Source organism: Salvelinus sp. IW2-2015, linkage group LG19 (genome assembly GCF_002910315.2).
Source record: "Salvelinus sp. IW2-2015 linkage group LG19, ASM291031v2, whole genome shotgun sequence".
Taxonomy (NCBI): Eukaryota; Metazoa; Chordata; class Actinopteri; order Salmoniformes; family Salmonidae; genus Salvelinus; species Salvelinus sp. IW2-2015.
The window spans coordinates 8,876,103-8,892,547 of NC_036859.1; the positions used below are offsets into that span (position 1 = coordinate 8,876,103).

The 16,445-nt window shown below is 41.7% G+C and overlaps 1 protein-coding gene and 2 non-coding genes across 7 annotated transcripts in view; all 3 read right to left on the reverse strand.

The window, feature by feature from the left end:
• Nucleotides 1-12,750, reverse strand: part of LOC111979680 (uncharacterized) — a 28,243-nt gene extending 15,493 nt beyond the window's left edge. For 3 of the 5 annotated variants that reach the window (XM_024010307.2, XM_070448793.1, XM_070448792.1), the window contains exons 1-2: nt 12,643-12,750; nt 9,426-9,516 (exon numbers count right to left, since the gene is read on the reverse strand). Coding sequence is in view for 2 of the 5 variants with exons in the window: in XM_024010305.2 (XP_023866073.1) it covers nt 9,426-9,514; nt 12,643-12,732 (179 nt within the window). In the remaining 3 variants the exon portion in view is untranslated. The remainder of the gene's footprint in view (nt 1-9,425; nt 9,517-12,642) is intronic. The other 2 variants (XM_024010305.2, XM_024010306.2) reach the window with 2 other exon arrangements.
• A 2,535-nt stretch (nt 12,751-15,285) lies between these two features.
• Nucleotides 15,286-15,357, reverse strand: trnae-cuc (transfer RNA glutamic acid (anticodon CUC)). The gene has a single exon. It is a non-coding gene; the product is annotated as a tRNA-Glu (tRNA).
• Nucleotides 15,358-16,016: 659 nt separating this feature from the next.
• trnae-cuc (transfer RNA glutamic acid (anticodon CUC)) lies at nt 16,017-16,088 on the reverse strand. The gene has a single exon. It is a non-coding gene; the product is annotated as a tRNA-Glu (tRNA).
• Between the last annotated feature and the right edge of the window lie 357 nt (nt 16,089-16,445).

Sequence of the window (16,445 nt, forward strand, 5' to 3'; positions counted from 1 at the left end):
TGATTTTGGTTAGACACTTTTTGTCTTATTATCACTGTAGAGCCTCCAGCCCTCTCAAATATTCCTTAGAAAGCCCTTATGTTCCACCCCCCACACATGCGTGACCGCACCTGGCTTTAAATGGTGCTCTAGAGACAAACCTCTCTCATCACTCAATGCCTAGGCTTACCTCCACTGTACTCACATCTACCATGCTGTCTGTACATTATGCCTTGAATCTATTCTTCCGCGCCCAGAACCTGCTCCTTTACTCTCTGTTCCGAATGCACTAGACGATCAGTTCTTTTAGCCTTTAGCCAAACTCTTATCCTACTCCTCCGTTTTTTTTCTCTTGGTGATGATGTAGAGGTTAACCCAGGCCCTGCAGCCCTCAGCATCACTCCCATTTCCCAGGCGCTCTCATTTGTTGACTTCTGTAACTGTAAAACATTGGTTTCATGTATGTTACATTAGAAGCCTCCTCCCTAAGTTTGTTTTATTCACTGCTTTAGCACACTCCCGCCAACCTGGATGTCCTAGCTGTGTCTGAATCCTGGTTTAAAGGCCACCAAAACCCAGAAATTTCCATCCTAACATATACATTTTCCAACAAGATAGAACTGCCAAAGGGGCGGAGTTGCAATATACTGCAGAGATAGCCTGCACAATTCTATCATAACTATCCAGGTCTGTGCCCAAACAATTCGAGCTTCTACTTTAAAAAATCCACCTTTACACGAAACAAGTCTCTCACCGTTGCTGCTTGTTTTATAGACCCCCCCTCGCCCCCAGTTGTGCCCTGGACAACATATGTGAATTGATCGCCCCCCATCTATCTTCAGAGTTCGTACTGTTAGGTGACCTAAACTGGGACATGCTTAACAACCCCGGCAGTCCTACAATCTAAGCTAGATGCCCTCAAATCTCACACAAATCATCAAGGAACCCTAAATCCGTAACCATGGGCACCCTCATAGATATCATCCTGACCAACCTGCCCTCTAAATACACCTCTGCTGTCTTCAACCAGGGATCTCAGCAATCACTGTCTCATTGCCTGCGTGAGTAATGGGTCCGGGTCAAATGCACCACCCTCATCACGTCAAACGCTCACCTTTTCTCTCGCATTACTTTTACTTGTCAAACAGACTACCCTAAAACACCTTACCAACCAGACAGGCCATCATTCTTTTTTTTCAATTTAAAGTTTTATTACGTTTCATTGTTTTTCATCATCAAACCACAGCCAACCATCCCAACAATGTGACAGACTTAAAAAAAAAATTAATAATAAATAATAAAAAAATGGTTATATATATATATATATTATACACTGCTCAAAAAAATAAATGACACTTAAAAAATAAACACATCCTAGATCTGAATGAATGAAATTTATCTCTATAAATACTTTTCTTTACATAGTTTGAATGTGCTGACAACAAAATCACACAAAAATTATCAATGGAAATCAAATTTAATCAACCCATGGAGGTCTGGATTTGGAGTCACACTCAAAATTAAAGTGGAAAACCACACTACAGGCTGATCCAACTTTGATATAATGTCCTTAAAAACAAGTCAAAATGAGGCTCAGTAGTGGTTGCCTCCACGTGCCTGTATGACCTCCCTACAACGCCTGGGCATGCTCCTGATGAGGTGGCGGATGGTCTCCTGAGGAATTCTCCTCCCAGAACCTGACTAAAGCATCCGCCAACTCCTGGACAGTCTGTGGTGCAACGTGGCGTTGGTGGTGGAGCATGTGGAAGTGAATGGATACAGGCTGGTAAAAACAGGAAAACTAAAGCAAGGCCATAAGTGCAAATAGAATAGCTGGACACACCGAGGTCAGAGGACATACAAAAGAGGGGGCCAGCCAAATGACCAACAGATGAACTATAGCATAATAATTATTATATTCGGACACTGAGAAGGCCTGGCACCATTGTAATCTAATCAAGAGCGGATACAGGCGTTATTGGGCACGAACAAGCAGGAAGCCTGAAAATGAAAGACAATGGTAACATATGACGTATGAGAAGTAACTTAATGTGCGTATGTAATGGACTGATATACTGTATGTGTATAAAAACAGAGCCAGGGCTTAGGAAAGGTGGTCTTTCCGCAGACTGACACGGCTTGTGATAAATTGTATTAAAAAAGCCTATATTGATCTCACAGTTTTTTGTAAGAGTGTTATATTTCTGAGACGATTATCCACCGACAAGCGAGACATTGATGTCCCAGATGTGCTCAATTGGATTCAGGTCTGGGGAACGGCGGGCCAGTCCATAGCATCAATGCCTTCCTCTTGCAGGAAACTGCTGACACACTCCAGCCACATGAGGTCTAGCATTGTCTTGCATTAGGAGGGAACCCATGGCCAACCGTACCAGCATATGGCTCACAAGGGGTCTGAGGATCTCATCTCGGTACCTAATGGCAGTCAGCTACCTCTGGCGAGCACATGGAGGGCTGTGCGGCCCCCCAAAGAAAATGCCACCCCACACCATGACTGACCCACCGCCAAACCGGTCATGCTGGAGGATGTTGCAGGCAGCAGAACGTTCTCCACGGCGTCTCCAGACTCTGTCACGTGCTCAGTGTGAACCTGCTTTCATCTGTGAAGAGCACAGGGCGCCAGTGGCGAATTTGCCAATCTTGGTGTTCTCTGGAAAATGCCAAACATCCTGCACGGTGTTGGGCTGTAAGCACAACCCCCACCTGTGGACGTGGGCCCTCATACCACCCTCATGGAGGTCTGTTTCTGACCGTTTGAGCAGACACATGCACATTTGTGGCCTGCTGGAGGTCATTTTGCAGTGCTCCTCCTTGCACAAAGGCGGAGTAGCGGTCCTGATGCTGGGTTGTTGCCCTCCTCCACCTCTCCTGATGTACTGGCCTGTCTCCTGGTAGCGCCTCCATTCTCTGGACACTACGCTGACAGACACAGCAAACCTTCTTGCCACAGCTCGCATTGATGTGCCATCCTGGATGAGCTGCACTACCTGAGCCACTTGTGTGGGTTGTAGACTCCGTCTCATGCTACCACTAGAGTGAAAGCACCGCCAGCATTCAAAAGTGACCAAAACATCAGCCAGGAAGCATAGGAACTGAGAAGTGGTCTGTGGTCACCACCTGCAGAACCACTCCTTTATTGGGGGTGTCTTGCTAATTGCCTATAATTTCCACCTGTTGTCTATTCCATTTGCACAACAGCATGTGAAATGTCTTGTCAATCAGTGTTGCTTCCTAAGTAGACAGTTTGATTTCACAGAAGTGTGATTGACTTGGAGTTACATTGTGTTGTTTAAGTGTTCCCTTTATTTTTTTGAGCAGTGTATATATACACATACATACAAATAATAATTATTACAAAATTTAAAATATAGAACTTGCAGCAGCACTATCAAGGTCTTTATTAGCTATTTCCAGCCTTAGCTGAGATGGACGAGTAAATAATTCGTTTTTAGATTTTACAGCACCTTACCACAACATGCATCTGCTCATCTCCCTAATCACCCTAATCACCTAATCAACAATCTGGTTCACTCTGTCCAATTTGAAATATAGGTGAGTAGTGGAGACCAGAGTCTATCAAACTTGGGCTGTCTCTTGCGGAGGTCATACGTGAGCTTTTCAAGAGGGAGAAAAGTCAACAATCTGGTCAATCCACATTTTAAATGTAGGAGAGTATTAGAGGCCACAATTAGAAAGAATACATTTCTTAGCAAAGTATGTGATGGTCATAAGCAAAGTTTTTCTCTGTCAGGATCAAGAACAAAGTCCTGCTGGGCATTAAGAAGATAGATACACGGGGTCATATCAAACTGTACATCTAGTATTTTCTGTGCAGCAGTATGTATAGATTGCCAGAATCTGTCAATCTCTCTTACAGCTCCAAAATACATGCATAAAGGTTCCAGCTTTCAGAGGTACATCTTTTCAGTTAGGAGAAATGTCTGTTTTCATTCTATGGAGTCTCCAAGGAGTGTATAAAATGTACAAAAATTGTGTAATTAGATTCTTTCATTTTACATTAGTAGAGGCATGATATACCCGTCGCAAACCTCCGCCCATAATATCATCACTGATGTAGCACTCCAACCAGTCCTTTCCCAGATTATTTTTCAAAGAGTAAAGGAGGAGCCTCCTTTCTCAGAAAGGAGTCTATAGATATAAGATTATTTGCCTTTAATGAATTGTGCTGTGTGACAAGAAGGGTTTCAACTTCATTCAACTGAGTTCTAAACTCCTCTTGGAAGAAAATGAGGAAATGAACATGTCAATATTTGAAAGATATTTTTAAAATAGGGATCTTGCACTATTGAATTCACTGCAGAGCCCCCGAAAGGATTTCAGTTGAGTGTCTTCTGATGAAATAGGTCTGAAAAGTCCTGGATTCTAGAGTATGCCAAAGATTAAGTTGGCGTCCCTCAGGGCTTTTGGCAAGTCTGGGTTGCCTACTATAGGCGAGTGAGAACATATTGGGAGGAAATGCCCAGGTATTTCTTACAGTCCTTCCATGCTAGTAGGGGTCTGTAAATCACAAGGTTTTGGCTATGTTGCCCACTTCACTAAAGTTATTAATGAATATAATTGAGCTTAGTGGCAATGAACCACAGGATTGGGCTTCTATCTGAATCACATTGACTCTGTCTGTTTGTGATCCATTTAGCATGTGTGGATTTGGCAGACAGTAGTACAATTGGAAGGAAGCGGGGAAAGGGCAAGACCCCGGACATCTTGTTGTTGATGTCAGGCAAAGCATTTTCTAGAATTGTCACCTTGCCCCCTATCGCACTAAGCTGAGAGTTAATGGCATCTAATTTAATGTTGAGTTCTGTACGTTGGGATCTCAGCTCAGAAAGGATGCCGTCGACAGAGTGCGAGGTTGGCATTCGTTGGGCCTCGGGGGGGAACGGGTCCTCTTGCTCCTGGCTAATGGCGCTAGCTTTTTCTGAAGCTAGCTGCTTCTTGGAGGCTTTTTCCGTCGCTAATGCTCGAGTCCGGGTGAAAATGTCACCTGTAGTGTCGCCTTTTGTAGCCGCCATGACTTTTTGACTAAAGCTAAATGAGTTTAAACTTGAAGTGGAGGTAAGATTAGGAATTGGAAACTACTTGTGCGGAGCTCCTAGTTCATGCGGCCATCTCGTTCAGGGGTCACGTGATCCCTGAGCAGGCCTTTCTAATCGACCTGGCCCGGGTATCCTGGAAGGATATTAACCTCATCCCATCAGTAGAGGATGCCTGGTTGTGCTTCAAAAGTGCTTTCCTCTCCATCTTAAATAAGTATGTCCCATTCAAAAAATGTATAACTAAGAACAGATATAGCCCTGGTTCACCCCAGACTTGACTGCCCTTGACCAACACAAAACACCCTGTGGCGTTCTGCATTAGCATCAAATAGCCCCCGCGATACGCAACTTTTCAGGGAAGTCAGGAACCAATATACTCAGTCAGTTAGGAAAGCTAAGGATAGCTTTTTCAATCATAAATTTGCTTGCTGTAGCACTAATTACAAWAACTTTTGGGTCACTGTAAAGTCGGTGGAGAATAAGAGCACCTCCTCCCAGCTCCCAGCTGCCGACTGCACTGAGGATAGGAAACACTGTCACCACCGATAAATATACGATCATCGATAATTTCAATAAGCATTTTTCCACAGCTGGCCATGCTTTCCACCTGGCTACCCCTACCCTGGCCAACATCTCAGCACCCCCTTAAGTAACTTAAGTAACAGCACCCCCCCCCCCCCCTCCGCCCCGCTTCTCCTTCATCCAAATCCAGCTGATGTTCAATCTGGACCCTCTCTTTGTAAATGATCAGACGAAATTGTTGCAACCCCTATTACTATTCAACCTCTCTTTTGTAAGGTCGAGAATCCCCAAAGATTGGAAAAGCTGCCGTGTTCATCCCTCTCTTCAAAGGGGGAGAAACTCTAGACCCAAACTGTATAGACCTATATCTTCTTATGGCTGAAGGGGCAGTATTGAGTAGCTTGGATGAAAGGTGCCATTGTAAAGGCCAGCTCCTCAGTCTCAGTTGCTAATATATGCATATTATTAACAGAACTCATATGGCAGGCAAAAACCTGAGAAGTTCCACTTCCTGTTTGTATTTTTCTTCTAGGGTGCCATATTTTCAACCAAGGGCTTATTCAAAATACAGAGACTTGTGGATGGGTTTTAACTCCTACGGCTTCCACTAGATGTCAACCTCTCTTTTGTAAGGTCTGAGATCCCAAAGATTGGAAAGCTGCCGCGGTCATCCCTCTCTTCAAAGGGGGAGACACTCTAGACCCAAACTGTTATAGACCTATATCCATCCTGCCCTGCCTTTCTAAATCTTCGAAAGCCAATTTAACAAACAGATAACCGACCATTTAGAATCCCATCGTACCTTCTCCCATATGCAATCTGGTTTTTCCGAGCTGGTCATGGGTGCACCTCAGCCACGCTCAAGGTCCTAAACGATATCATAACCGCCATCGATAAAAGACAGTACTGTGCAGCAGTCTTGATCGACCTGGCCAAGGCTTTCAACTCTGTCAATCACCGCATCCTTATCGGCAGACTCAATAGCCTTGGCTTCTCAAATGACTGCCTCGCCTGGCTCACCAACTACTTCTCAGAGTTCAGTGTGTCAAATCAGGGGGGGCCTGTTGTCTGGACCTCTGGCAGTCTCTATGGGGGGGCCACAGGGTTCAATTCTCGGGACGACTCATTTCTCTGTATATATCAATGATGTCGCTCTAGCTGCTGGTGATTCTCTGATCCACCTCTACGCAGACGACACCATTCTGTATACATCTGGCCCTTCTTTGGACATTGTGCTAACAAACCTCCAAACGAGCTTCAACGCCATACAACACTCATTCCGTGGCCTCCAACTGCTTTTAAATGCAAGTAAAACTAAATGCATGCTCATCAACCGATTGCTGCCCGCASCCTCCCACTTGACTAGCATCACTACTCTGGACGGTTCTGACCTAGAATATGTGGACAACTACAAATACCTAGGTGTCTGGTTAGACTGTAAACTCTCCTTCCAGACTCACACTAAGCATCTCCAATCCAAAATMAAATCTAGAATCGGTTTCCTATTTCGCAACAAAGCCTCCTTCACTCATGCCACCAAACATACCCTCGTAAAACTGACTTTCCTACCAATCCTGGACTTCGGCGATGTCATTTACAAAATAGCCCCCAACAATCTACTCAGCAAACTGGATGTAGTCTATCACAGTGCCATCCGTTTTATCACCAAAGCCCCATATAATACCCACCACTGCGACCTGTATGCTCTCGTTGGCTGGCCCTCACTACATATCTGTCGCCAAACCCACTGGCTCCAGGTCATCTAAGTCTTTGCTAGGTAAAGCCCCGCCTTATCTCAGCTCACTGGTCACCATAGCAACACCCACCCGTTGCACGCGCTCCAGCAGGTATATTGCACTGGTCATCTCCAAAGCCAACACTTCCCTTGGCCGCCTTTCCTTCCAGTTCTTTGCTGCCAATGACTGGAACAAATTGCAAAAATCTCTGAAGCTGTAGTCTTATATCTCCCTCTCTAACTTTAAGCATCAGCTGTCTGAGGAGCTTACCGATCACTGTACCTGTACACAGCCAATGTGTAAATAGCACACCCGACTACCTCATCCCCATATTATTATTTACCTTCTTGCTCTTTTGCACCCCAGTATCTCTACTTGCACATCATCAATTGCACATTCTATCACTCCAGTATTAATGCTAAATTGTAATTATTTTCGCCTCTAGGGCCTATGTATTGCCTGCCTCCCTACTCTTCTACATTTGCACACAGATTTTTCTATTTTCCTTTTCTGTTATTGACTGCATGTTTGTTTATGTGTAACTCTGTGTTGTTTTTTTTGTCGCACGGATTTGCTTTATCTTGGCCAGGTCGCAGTTGTAAATGAGAACTTGTTCTCAACTGGCCTACCTGGTTAAATAATGGTGAAATAAAAAATGTATTTAAAAAAATTGTATTTGGTACAAATGATTCCTTAAGTTCAAGACCTCAGCTAAATCTGGTAATGAATGGTGTGGCTGTTGAACAAGTTGAGACTAAATGACTTGGCGTTACCTTAGATTGTAAACTGTCATGGTCAAAACATATAGATTCAATGGTCATAAAGATGGGGAGGGGTCTGACCGTAATAAAGAGATGCTCTGCTTTTTTGACACCACACTCCAAAAAGCAAGATCTGCAGGCTTTAGTTTTGTCTAATCTTGATTATTGTCCAGTCGTGTGGTCCTTTGCTGCAAGGAAAGATCTAGTTAAGCTGCAGCTGGACCAGAACAGAGCGGCATGTTTTGCTCTTAATTGTAATCAGAGGGCTGATATAAATACTACGCATGCCAGTCTCTCTTGGCTAAGAGTTGAGACTGTTTCTTATAAAAAATAAGTGATGCAGTCAATGTGTTGAAAACCCCAAATTGTTTGCATAGTCAACTTACACACAGCTCTGACACACTTATCCCACCAGGGGTCTTTTCACAGTTCCCAAATCCAGAACAAATTCAAGAAAGCATACAGTATTATATAGAGCCCTTATTGCATGGAACTTCCTTCCATCTATCCATCTCATATTGCTCAAATAAACAGCAAACCTGGTTTCAAAAAACAGATAAAGCAACAGCTCGCAGCACAACGCCTCTCCCCCATTTGACCTAGATAGTTTGTGTGTATGCACTGATATCTAGGCTACGTGTGCCTTTAAAAAATGTTATGTAATTCAGTCCTTGAGCAGTTCTTGTCTATTGATGTTCTGTATTATGTCATTCTGTATTATGTTTCATGTTTTGTGTGGACCCCAGGAAGAGTAGCTGCTTCTTTTGCAACAGCTAATGGGGATCCTAATAAAATCAAATAAAAACTCAAGGCACATCAGAACTTCAAAATTTAGAGGGCCACACATGTTTTACTTATTTCTACCAGGTTTAAGAGTGTTGCCTGGAGTCGTTCTTTAATCATGTCATTCCATGGGCTTTATAGCTTCTGGTAGAGGCTTCTCTGAGGTATAGATCTAAGACACCGGTGCCCCCTGTATATAGCCCCGCTGTTGTTATTTACTGCTGCTCTTTKATTATTTTCTTTCTTAAAACTGCATTTCATTGTAAGGAATGACTGTTGTATTCGGTACATGTAACAAATATAATTCGATTTTGAAGACCAGCTTAACTACATGAAATCCTTCCCCTATCCAGTACAAACCAGACTGACCTTGGATCAGCATCTAAGGGAAACTTGATGACATACACACAAGGGTTTTAGACAGTTGAGAAACACAAAACACTAAATTGTCCCCTTAACATTTGACATATCAAAAGTTCAAAACAGCACAAGACATGTTAGGCTTAKGTGTTAATAAAGTAGAGAGGTTAGAATGATGGTCTCATATCAAGATAAAAGTAAAATACCGTTGTGTTTCACTGAGTATCTTCCTTGGTCTGGTCTTGATGCCGTCTAGTGTCAGCAGAAAGATTGTTGGCACACACACACTGACTGCCTCTGGAGGGAAATGTGACATTACTCATTACTGGAAGGTTGATAGACAGGAAACTACAACCAGTGGGGTATTATGTAGAAATACTTTGAAGTACAACGTCAGTAGTTTTTTGTGGCATCTGTACTTTACTATTTATATTTTTGACAACTTTTACTTCACTACATTCCTAAAGAAAATATTGTGCTTTCTACTACATAAAAAAGTACTCGTTTCATTTTGAATGCTTATCAGGACAGGAAAATGGTCTAATTCACACATTTAAAGTGAAAATCCCTGGTCATCCCTACTGCATCTGATCTGGTGGACTCACTAAACACAAATGCTTTGTTTGTAAATGATGTGTTAGAGTGTGCCCCTGGCTATCCGTAAATTTAAAAAACTAGAATATTGTGCGTCTGGTTTGCTTAATATAAGGAATTTGAAATTATTTATACTTTTGATACTTAAGTATATTCAAAACAAAATGTATTTTCAGCAAACTTAACATATTTGTATGAACATAACAAGATTCAACATCTGAGACATAAACTGAACAAGTTCCACAGACATATGAATAATGTGTCCCTGAACAAAGGGGGGGTCAAAATCAAAAGTAACAGTCAGTATCTGGTGTGGCCACCAGCTGCATTAAGTACTGCAGTGCATCTCCTCCTCATGGACTGCACCAGGTTTGCCAGTTCTTGCTGTGAGATGTTACCTCCCTCTTTCACCATGGCACCTGCAAGTTCCAGGATATTTCTGGGGGGGGAATGGCCCTAGCCCTCACCCTCCGATCCAACAGGTCCCAGACGTGCTCAATGGGATTGAGATCTGGGCTCTTCGCAGGCCATGGCAGAACACTGACATTCTTGTCTTGCAGGAAATCATGCACAGAACGAGCAGTATGGCTGGTGGCATTGTCATGCTGAAGGGTCATGTCAGGATGAGCCTGCAGGAAGGGTACCACATAAGGGAGGAGGATGTCTTCCTTGTAACGCACAGCGTTGAGATTGCCTGCAATGACAACAAGCTCAATCCGATGATGCTGTGACACACCGCCCCAGACCATGACGGACCCTCCACCTTCAAATCGATCCTGCTCCAGAGTACAGCCCTCAGTGTAACGCTCATTCCTTCAACGATAAATGCGAATCCGACCATCACCCCTGGTGAGACAAAATCACGACTCGTCAGTGAAGAGCACTTTTTGCCAGTCCTGTCTGGTGCAGCGACGGTGGGTTTGTGCCCATAGGCAATGTTGTTGCCGGTGATGTCTGGTGAGGACCTGCCTTACAACAGGCCTACAAGCCCTCAGTCCAGCCTCTCTCAGCCTACTGCAGACAGTCTGAGCACTGATGGAGGGATTGTACGTTCCTGGTGTAACTCGGGCAGTTTCTGTTGCCATCCTGTACCTGTCCCGCAGGTGTGATGTTCGGATGTACCGATCCTGTGCAGGTGTTGCCCTGTCTCTTATACACATCTAGATGTGTATAAGAGACATCCCTGTAGCTCTGTCTTAGGCGTCTCACAGTACGGACATTGCAATTTATTGCCCTGGCCACATCTGCAGTCCTCATGCCTCCTTGCAGCATGCCTAAGGCACGTTCACYCAGATGATCAAGGACCCTGGGCATATTTATTTTGGTGTTTTTCAGAGTCAGTAGAAAGGCCTCTTTAGTGTCCTAKGTTTTCATAACTGTGACCTTAATTGCCTACTGTTTGTAAGCTGTTAGTGTCTTAACGACAGTTCCACAGGTGCATGATCATAAATTGTTTATGGTTCATTGAACAAGCATGGGAAACAGTGTTTAAACCCTATGAACTATGCATATGAACTAACAGGTTATAGAGCAAATTACAATTATCACAACACACAGGTTTCATTTTTTRCCTGGATTGGCTTCCCCAGTGATTTTACCCACGCACCTCTGCTGGAAGTAGGCCGAGCCTACTAACTGCTCTGTGACAGGACCCATGAAAGCTATTTTTTCACCAAGATCCATACTGTAGCCTATGTAGCCTTTTGCTTTCACCTATCCAACTACGTCACGTCAGTGGTTACTTCAAAAATGGAGGAAGAAGGGTACAAAAGGACGTTATAGAAATTCAGTCAGATCTCAAATGTTGGATGATGTGCGTATTGTTCTCTAGGTATTATTGAAGCACTGTTGGAGGTAGAAACACAAGCACTTCACTGCACCTGCAAGAACATCAAAATCTGTGTACACGACCAATCAACTTTGATTTGGTTATGAACAATGCTTGTTTTTTAATTCAACAGGCCTACAGCAAGGCCTAAGGTATTAGGCTTAGTACATTTACGTCATTTAGCAGACGCTCTTATCCAGAGTGACTTACAAATTGGAAAGTTCATACATATTCATCCTGGTCCCCCCGTGGGGAATGAACCCACAACCCTGGCGTTGCAAGCGCCATGCTCTACCAACTGAGCCACACGGGACCATATTACAACCTATTTTGTGATAATTGCTCTATAACCCGCTAGTTCCGCCATATCTTCATAATTCCCTGTGTCGTTTTATTGTCTCGGCTTTATGCCTAAATATCACGGAGACAATAAAACGACACAGGGAATTCTGAAAAGATGGCGGACTGAACACGGTAGATCACCTCGAGATAAAAAAAACCCGTTATATTCCATATCGGTAAATTAGACAAAATATTAGGCACTTCACAAACGGGTGGGTTATAACCTTCAATCTGGATAAGATCACAAAACAAATAAGGCTAGAGAAAAGTATCGACAAATATTACGAAAACAAGCAACAACCAAACATGACGGATAGTAAAACAGGGGAACCAATCCCGAAAAGAAAACAAGACTCTTCGACAGATACAGACGACTTAATATTTTCACCACCGGGAATGGTAAGGGTGGAAACCGATCTGTTAAAAATCAATAAATGACAAACTGGGCATACTTGAATTAGTCAGTTAGTTAAAGGAGTTGAAGGCAAGCATCGAGATGAGTGACGAAAAAGCTGCTACATTGGAGAAAGATATACACAAGCTAAAAGTGACAGTCAATAAGATTGAAACCGATGTTAATGAACTTAAAAATGATAAAATCTTTCTGAGAGAAGCCTTACTTGACAGACTAGATCCATGAGAGAAAATCAGGTACTTACTGGTGGTATCCAATAGAAAGAAGAAGTTCCTGAAGGTGTAGGGAGTTCCTCATGCCCCGTGTTCACTAGTAGATGGTACCCGCTTCCCATTCACCTTTGGACGGCGTGGGAGGTGGTGAAAAAATATMAACTTTTCCCAACTTTTAATGCAAATCACCAGCGGTGAAATAAGTATAGCCAGTTATAATAAATGGTGAAATAAGTAAAGCCAGTTGTAATTGTAATGGCTTAGCAGATAATTAGAAAAGGCGGTCAGTATTTAACTGGCTAAAATAGAAGGAATATAATAAATATTGTTTACAGGAAACTCATTCAACAATTTTTGAAAACATTTAGTTGAAAAAGGACTGGGGGGGGGGGGGGGGGGGSGAAAWAWWTTTCTCCCATGGGCAAAGAAATTCAAAAAAGGTGATGATATTAATTAACTGTAATTTTGATCCAAATGTGCAAATTGTCCAAACAGATCCTCAAGGTAGATGGATGATTTTAAATATGTTATTGGCCATAAACAGATATGGCTTATTAACCTATACAGTCCAAATAATGATGATCCACGCTTCTTTGAAAATATATAAAATAATTGATCAACCCTTCAAGCAACACAAGACTCTTTTATTATGGTGGGAGATTATAATACGTTTTTTTACTGGGAGATTATAATACGTTTTTTTACTGAAACAGGATCCAAGTGGTAAATATAAAGATCCAGTCCATTACACTTCCGTGTCGTGATGTAGAAATTCTAGCTAAATGCTTAGCACATAGAATTAAAAATGTTTTGTCAGATATTATTCATCCTAATCAGACAGGTTTTTTTTATATGGACAATACAWTGGAGATCATATAAAACAAGTACTGGAAACAATAGAACACTATGAAATATCTGGGAAACCAGGCCTGGTATTCATAGCCAACTTTGAAAAGGCCTTTGATAAAGTACGACTGGAGTTTATATATAAATGCCTTGAATATTTCAATTTTGGAGAATTTCTTATAAAATGGGTTAAAGTTATGTATAGTAACCCTAGGTGTAAAATAGTAAATAATGGCTACATCTCAGAAAGTTTTAAACTGTCAAGAGGAGTAAAACAAGGTTGTCCACWATCGGCATATCTATTTATTATTGCCATTGAAATGTTAGCTGTTAAAATRAAATCCAACAATAATATTAAGGGATTACAAATCTAGGGCTTAAAAACAAAGGTGTCATTGTACGCTGATGATTCATGATTTCTTTTAATTAAATCCACAATTAGAATCCCTCCACAGCCTCATTGAGGATCTACTTTTTCTAACCTCTCTGGATTAAAACCAATATATGATACATTTATGATACTATATTATGTATTGGATCACAAAAAAATAAATAATAATTACATTACCATGTAGTGTACCAATAAAATGGTCTGACAGGATGTGAACATACTCGGTATACATATCCCGAAAGAAAGAAATTATCTCTACACTCTAGACTCCAATACATTTGAATAGAAAGTTGGCAAAAATAGCAAAAATAAAATAACCCCGATTAACTCTGTAGTCATATCACAGTTTAACTATTTGCTTATGGTTTTGCCTACACCTAGCGACCTGTTTTTTTTTAAATTATTTGAGCAAAAAATATTCAATTTTATTTGGAATGGCAAGCCAGACAAAATTAAAAGGATTTATTTATATAAAGACTATGAATTCGGGGGGCAGAAATTATTAAATATTAAAGCAGACCTCTCACTAAAGGCATCAGTCATACCAGAGTTGTACTTTTATCCGAACTGGTTCTCTAGCAAATTAGTAAGTATGTCTCACCCCATGTTCAAGAATGGCCTTTTTCCCTTTATTCAGATTACAAACGCGCACTTTTGGTTATTTGAAAACGAAATAATCTCCAAAACATTGTTATTTTTTAAACAAGCCATAGAAAGTTTGTTACAATTTCAGTTTAATCCAGGAAAGACACAACAAATAATAGAACAAATATTGTGGTTAAACTCAAATATACTCATTGATAAAAAAATAAATCGATAACGTTTAAAAAAAACACGTATAGTCTTTGTAAATTATATCATAAATAGGACTGGTGGAGTTATGTCACACATGCAGCTAACACAAATATATGGAAATGTCTGCTCGACCCAAAATTACAACCAACTAATTGCAGCATTACCACAAAAATGGAAGGGGGGAAAAGTAAGGAACTTGTTTGTCAGCCCTACATTAAAGACGAAAATTGGTTAAATAAAATTGTGATGAATAAAATATATACCAGTTTCATTTAAGGACCAAAAAATTGACAGCTGTGCCATATAAACTCAGCAAAAAAAGAAACGTCCCTTTTTCAGAACCCTGTCTTTCAAAGATAATTAGTAAAAATCCAAATAACTTCACAGATCTTCATTGTAAAGGATTTAAACACTGTTTCCCATGCTTGTTCAATGAACCATAAACAATTAATGAACGGCAGGTCCATGGTGACCATCAAAGTTTTTCATTGTTTTTCATTATGGTAACTGTAAAAAAAACTATGCAAAATCCTTGGAACCAGAAGTTGTTCAGTGGGGAATAAGCCCATAAGCCCACTATGAGATTTTGAATASCTCCAAGCAGTCAAAAACGGTACTTTCGATTGAGTACGCAAAAGTGTAATTCCCTGACCGGGAATCGAACCCGGGCCGCGGCGGTGAGAGCGCCGAATCCTAACCACTAGACCACCAGGGAAACAACACTTTTATGCCAACAAGTGACATTACATATATTACACAAAGTACAASTTTGTGCGAATGGGCAGCAATACTAACTTAAAGTACTCACACTTGGCTTTTACGAGGGAAGAGGGGAGCACACGGTGAGCAAAACACTCTGCAGTAGCGGTGTGAGGGTAAAATCACTGGGGAAACCAATCCATTGTGATTATTGCGTTTGCTCTATAACCTGTTAGCTCATATGCCTAGCCACRGTGATATATACGCCTACGGCCGAGACAGTAAAAAGTCACAGTGTCAGAATAAATTCAACGCAACATCTGTCTGGTGAAGTCCACAAAGCACTTTTCATGTAACAAACCTCCTACAGCATGGTCAAGCAAATTAATGTTTCTGACATTTTCAACAGGGCACCGGAAAGTCTTCAATAGTCCAAAGCAGCCCRGTAGTACCCCCGAGCGTCTGCACCTTTGCTCTACCGACTTTGTTAACATGAAGAAAAACAGTTAACATGGCCATCAAAGTTGTTCATTGTCATTCACAGTTAACAAGCTGAAACACGATGAAACAGCCTTGAAAACAGAAATTGTTGAGTGGGGAATAAACCTATGACTTTTTAAAATAATCACAAACACTTAAAAACTGTATTTTCAGTTGAGGGGGTCAAAAATGCTGTTCCCTGACCGGGAATCGAACCCGGGCCGCGGCGGTGAGAGCGCCGAATCCTAACCACTAGACCACCAGGGAAACTATAAACCTTCAAAAGAAAAGTGAAATAATAAAGCTTTACTTTGCCACAGATACAGAGCAAGTACTGTCTTGATAAGGTCATCATGTTAATTATAAATTAAATCGCACGAGCGATATCCTATGCTCTTGCTTATGCTGGTGTGTCTGTTTGTAGTAGAAATGTCCTTTATCAAGTAGCTAYAGAACAGTAGCTAGAGTTTATACACTTCATTTTATTCAGTATACATTTTCGAGGAATGGATCCATGGCTWCTAAGGCTGGTCGTGTGAAGCTGGACAGAGCCCATCGCTCTCAAGAACCGATACCCGGTCTCAACCAGCGCCCAAGGCCAGAGGTTATAAAGTTCCACAACTT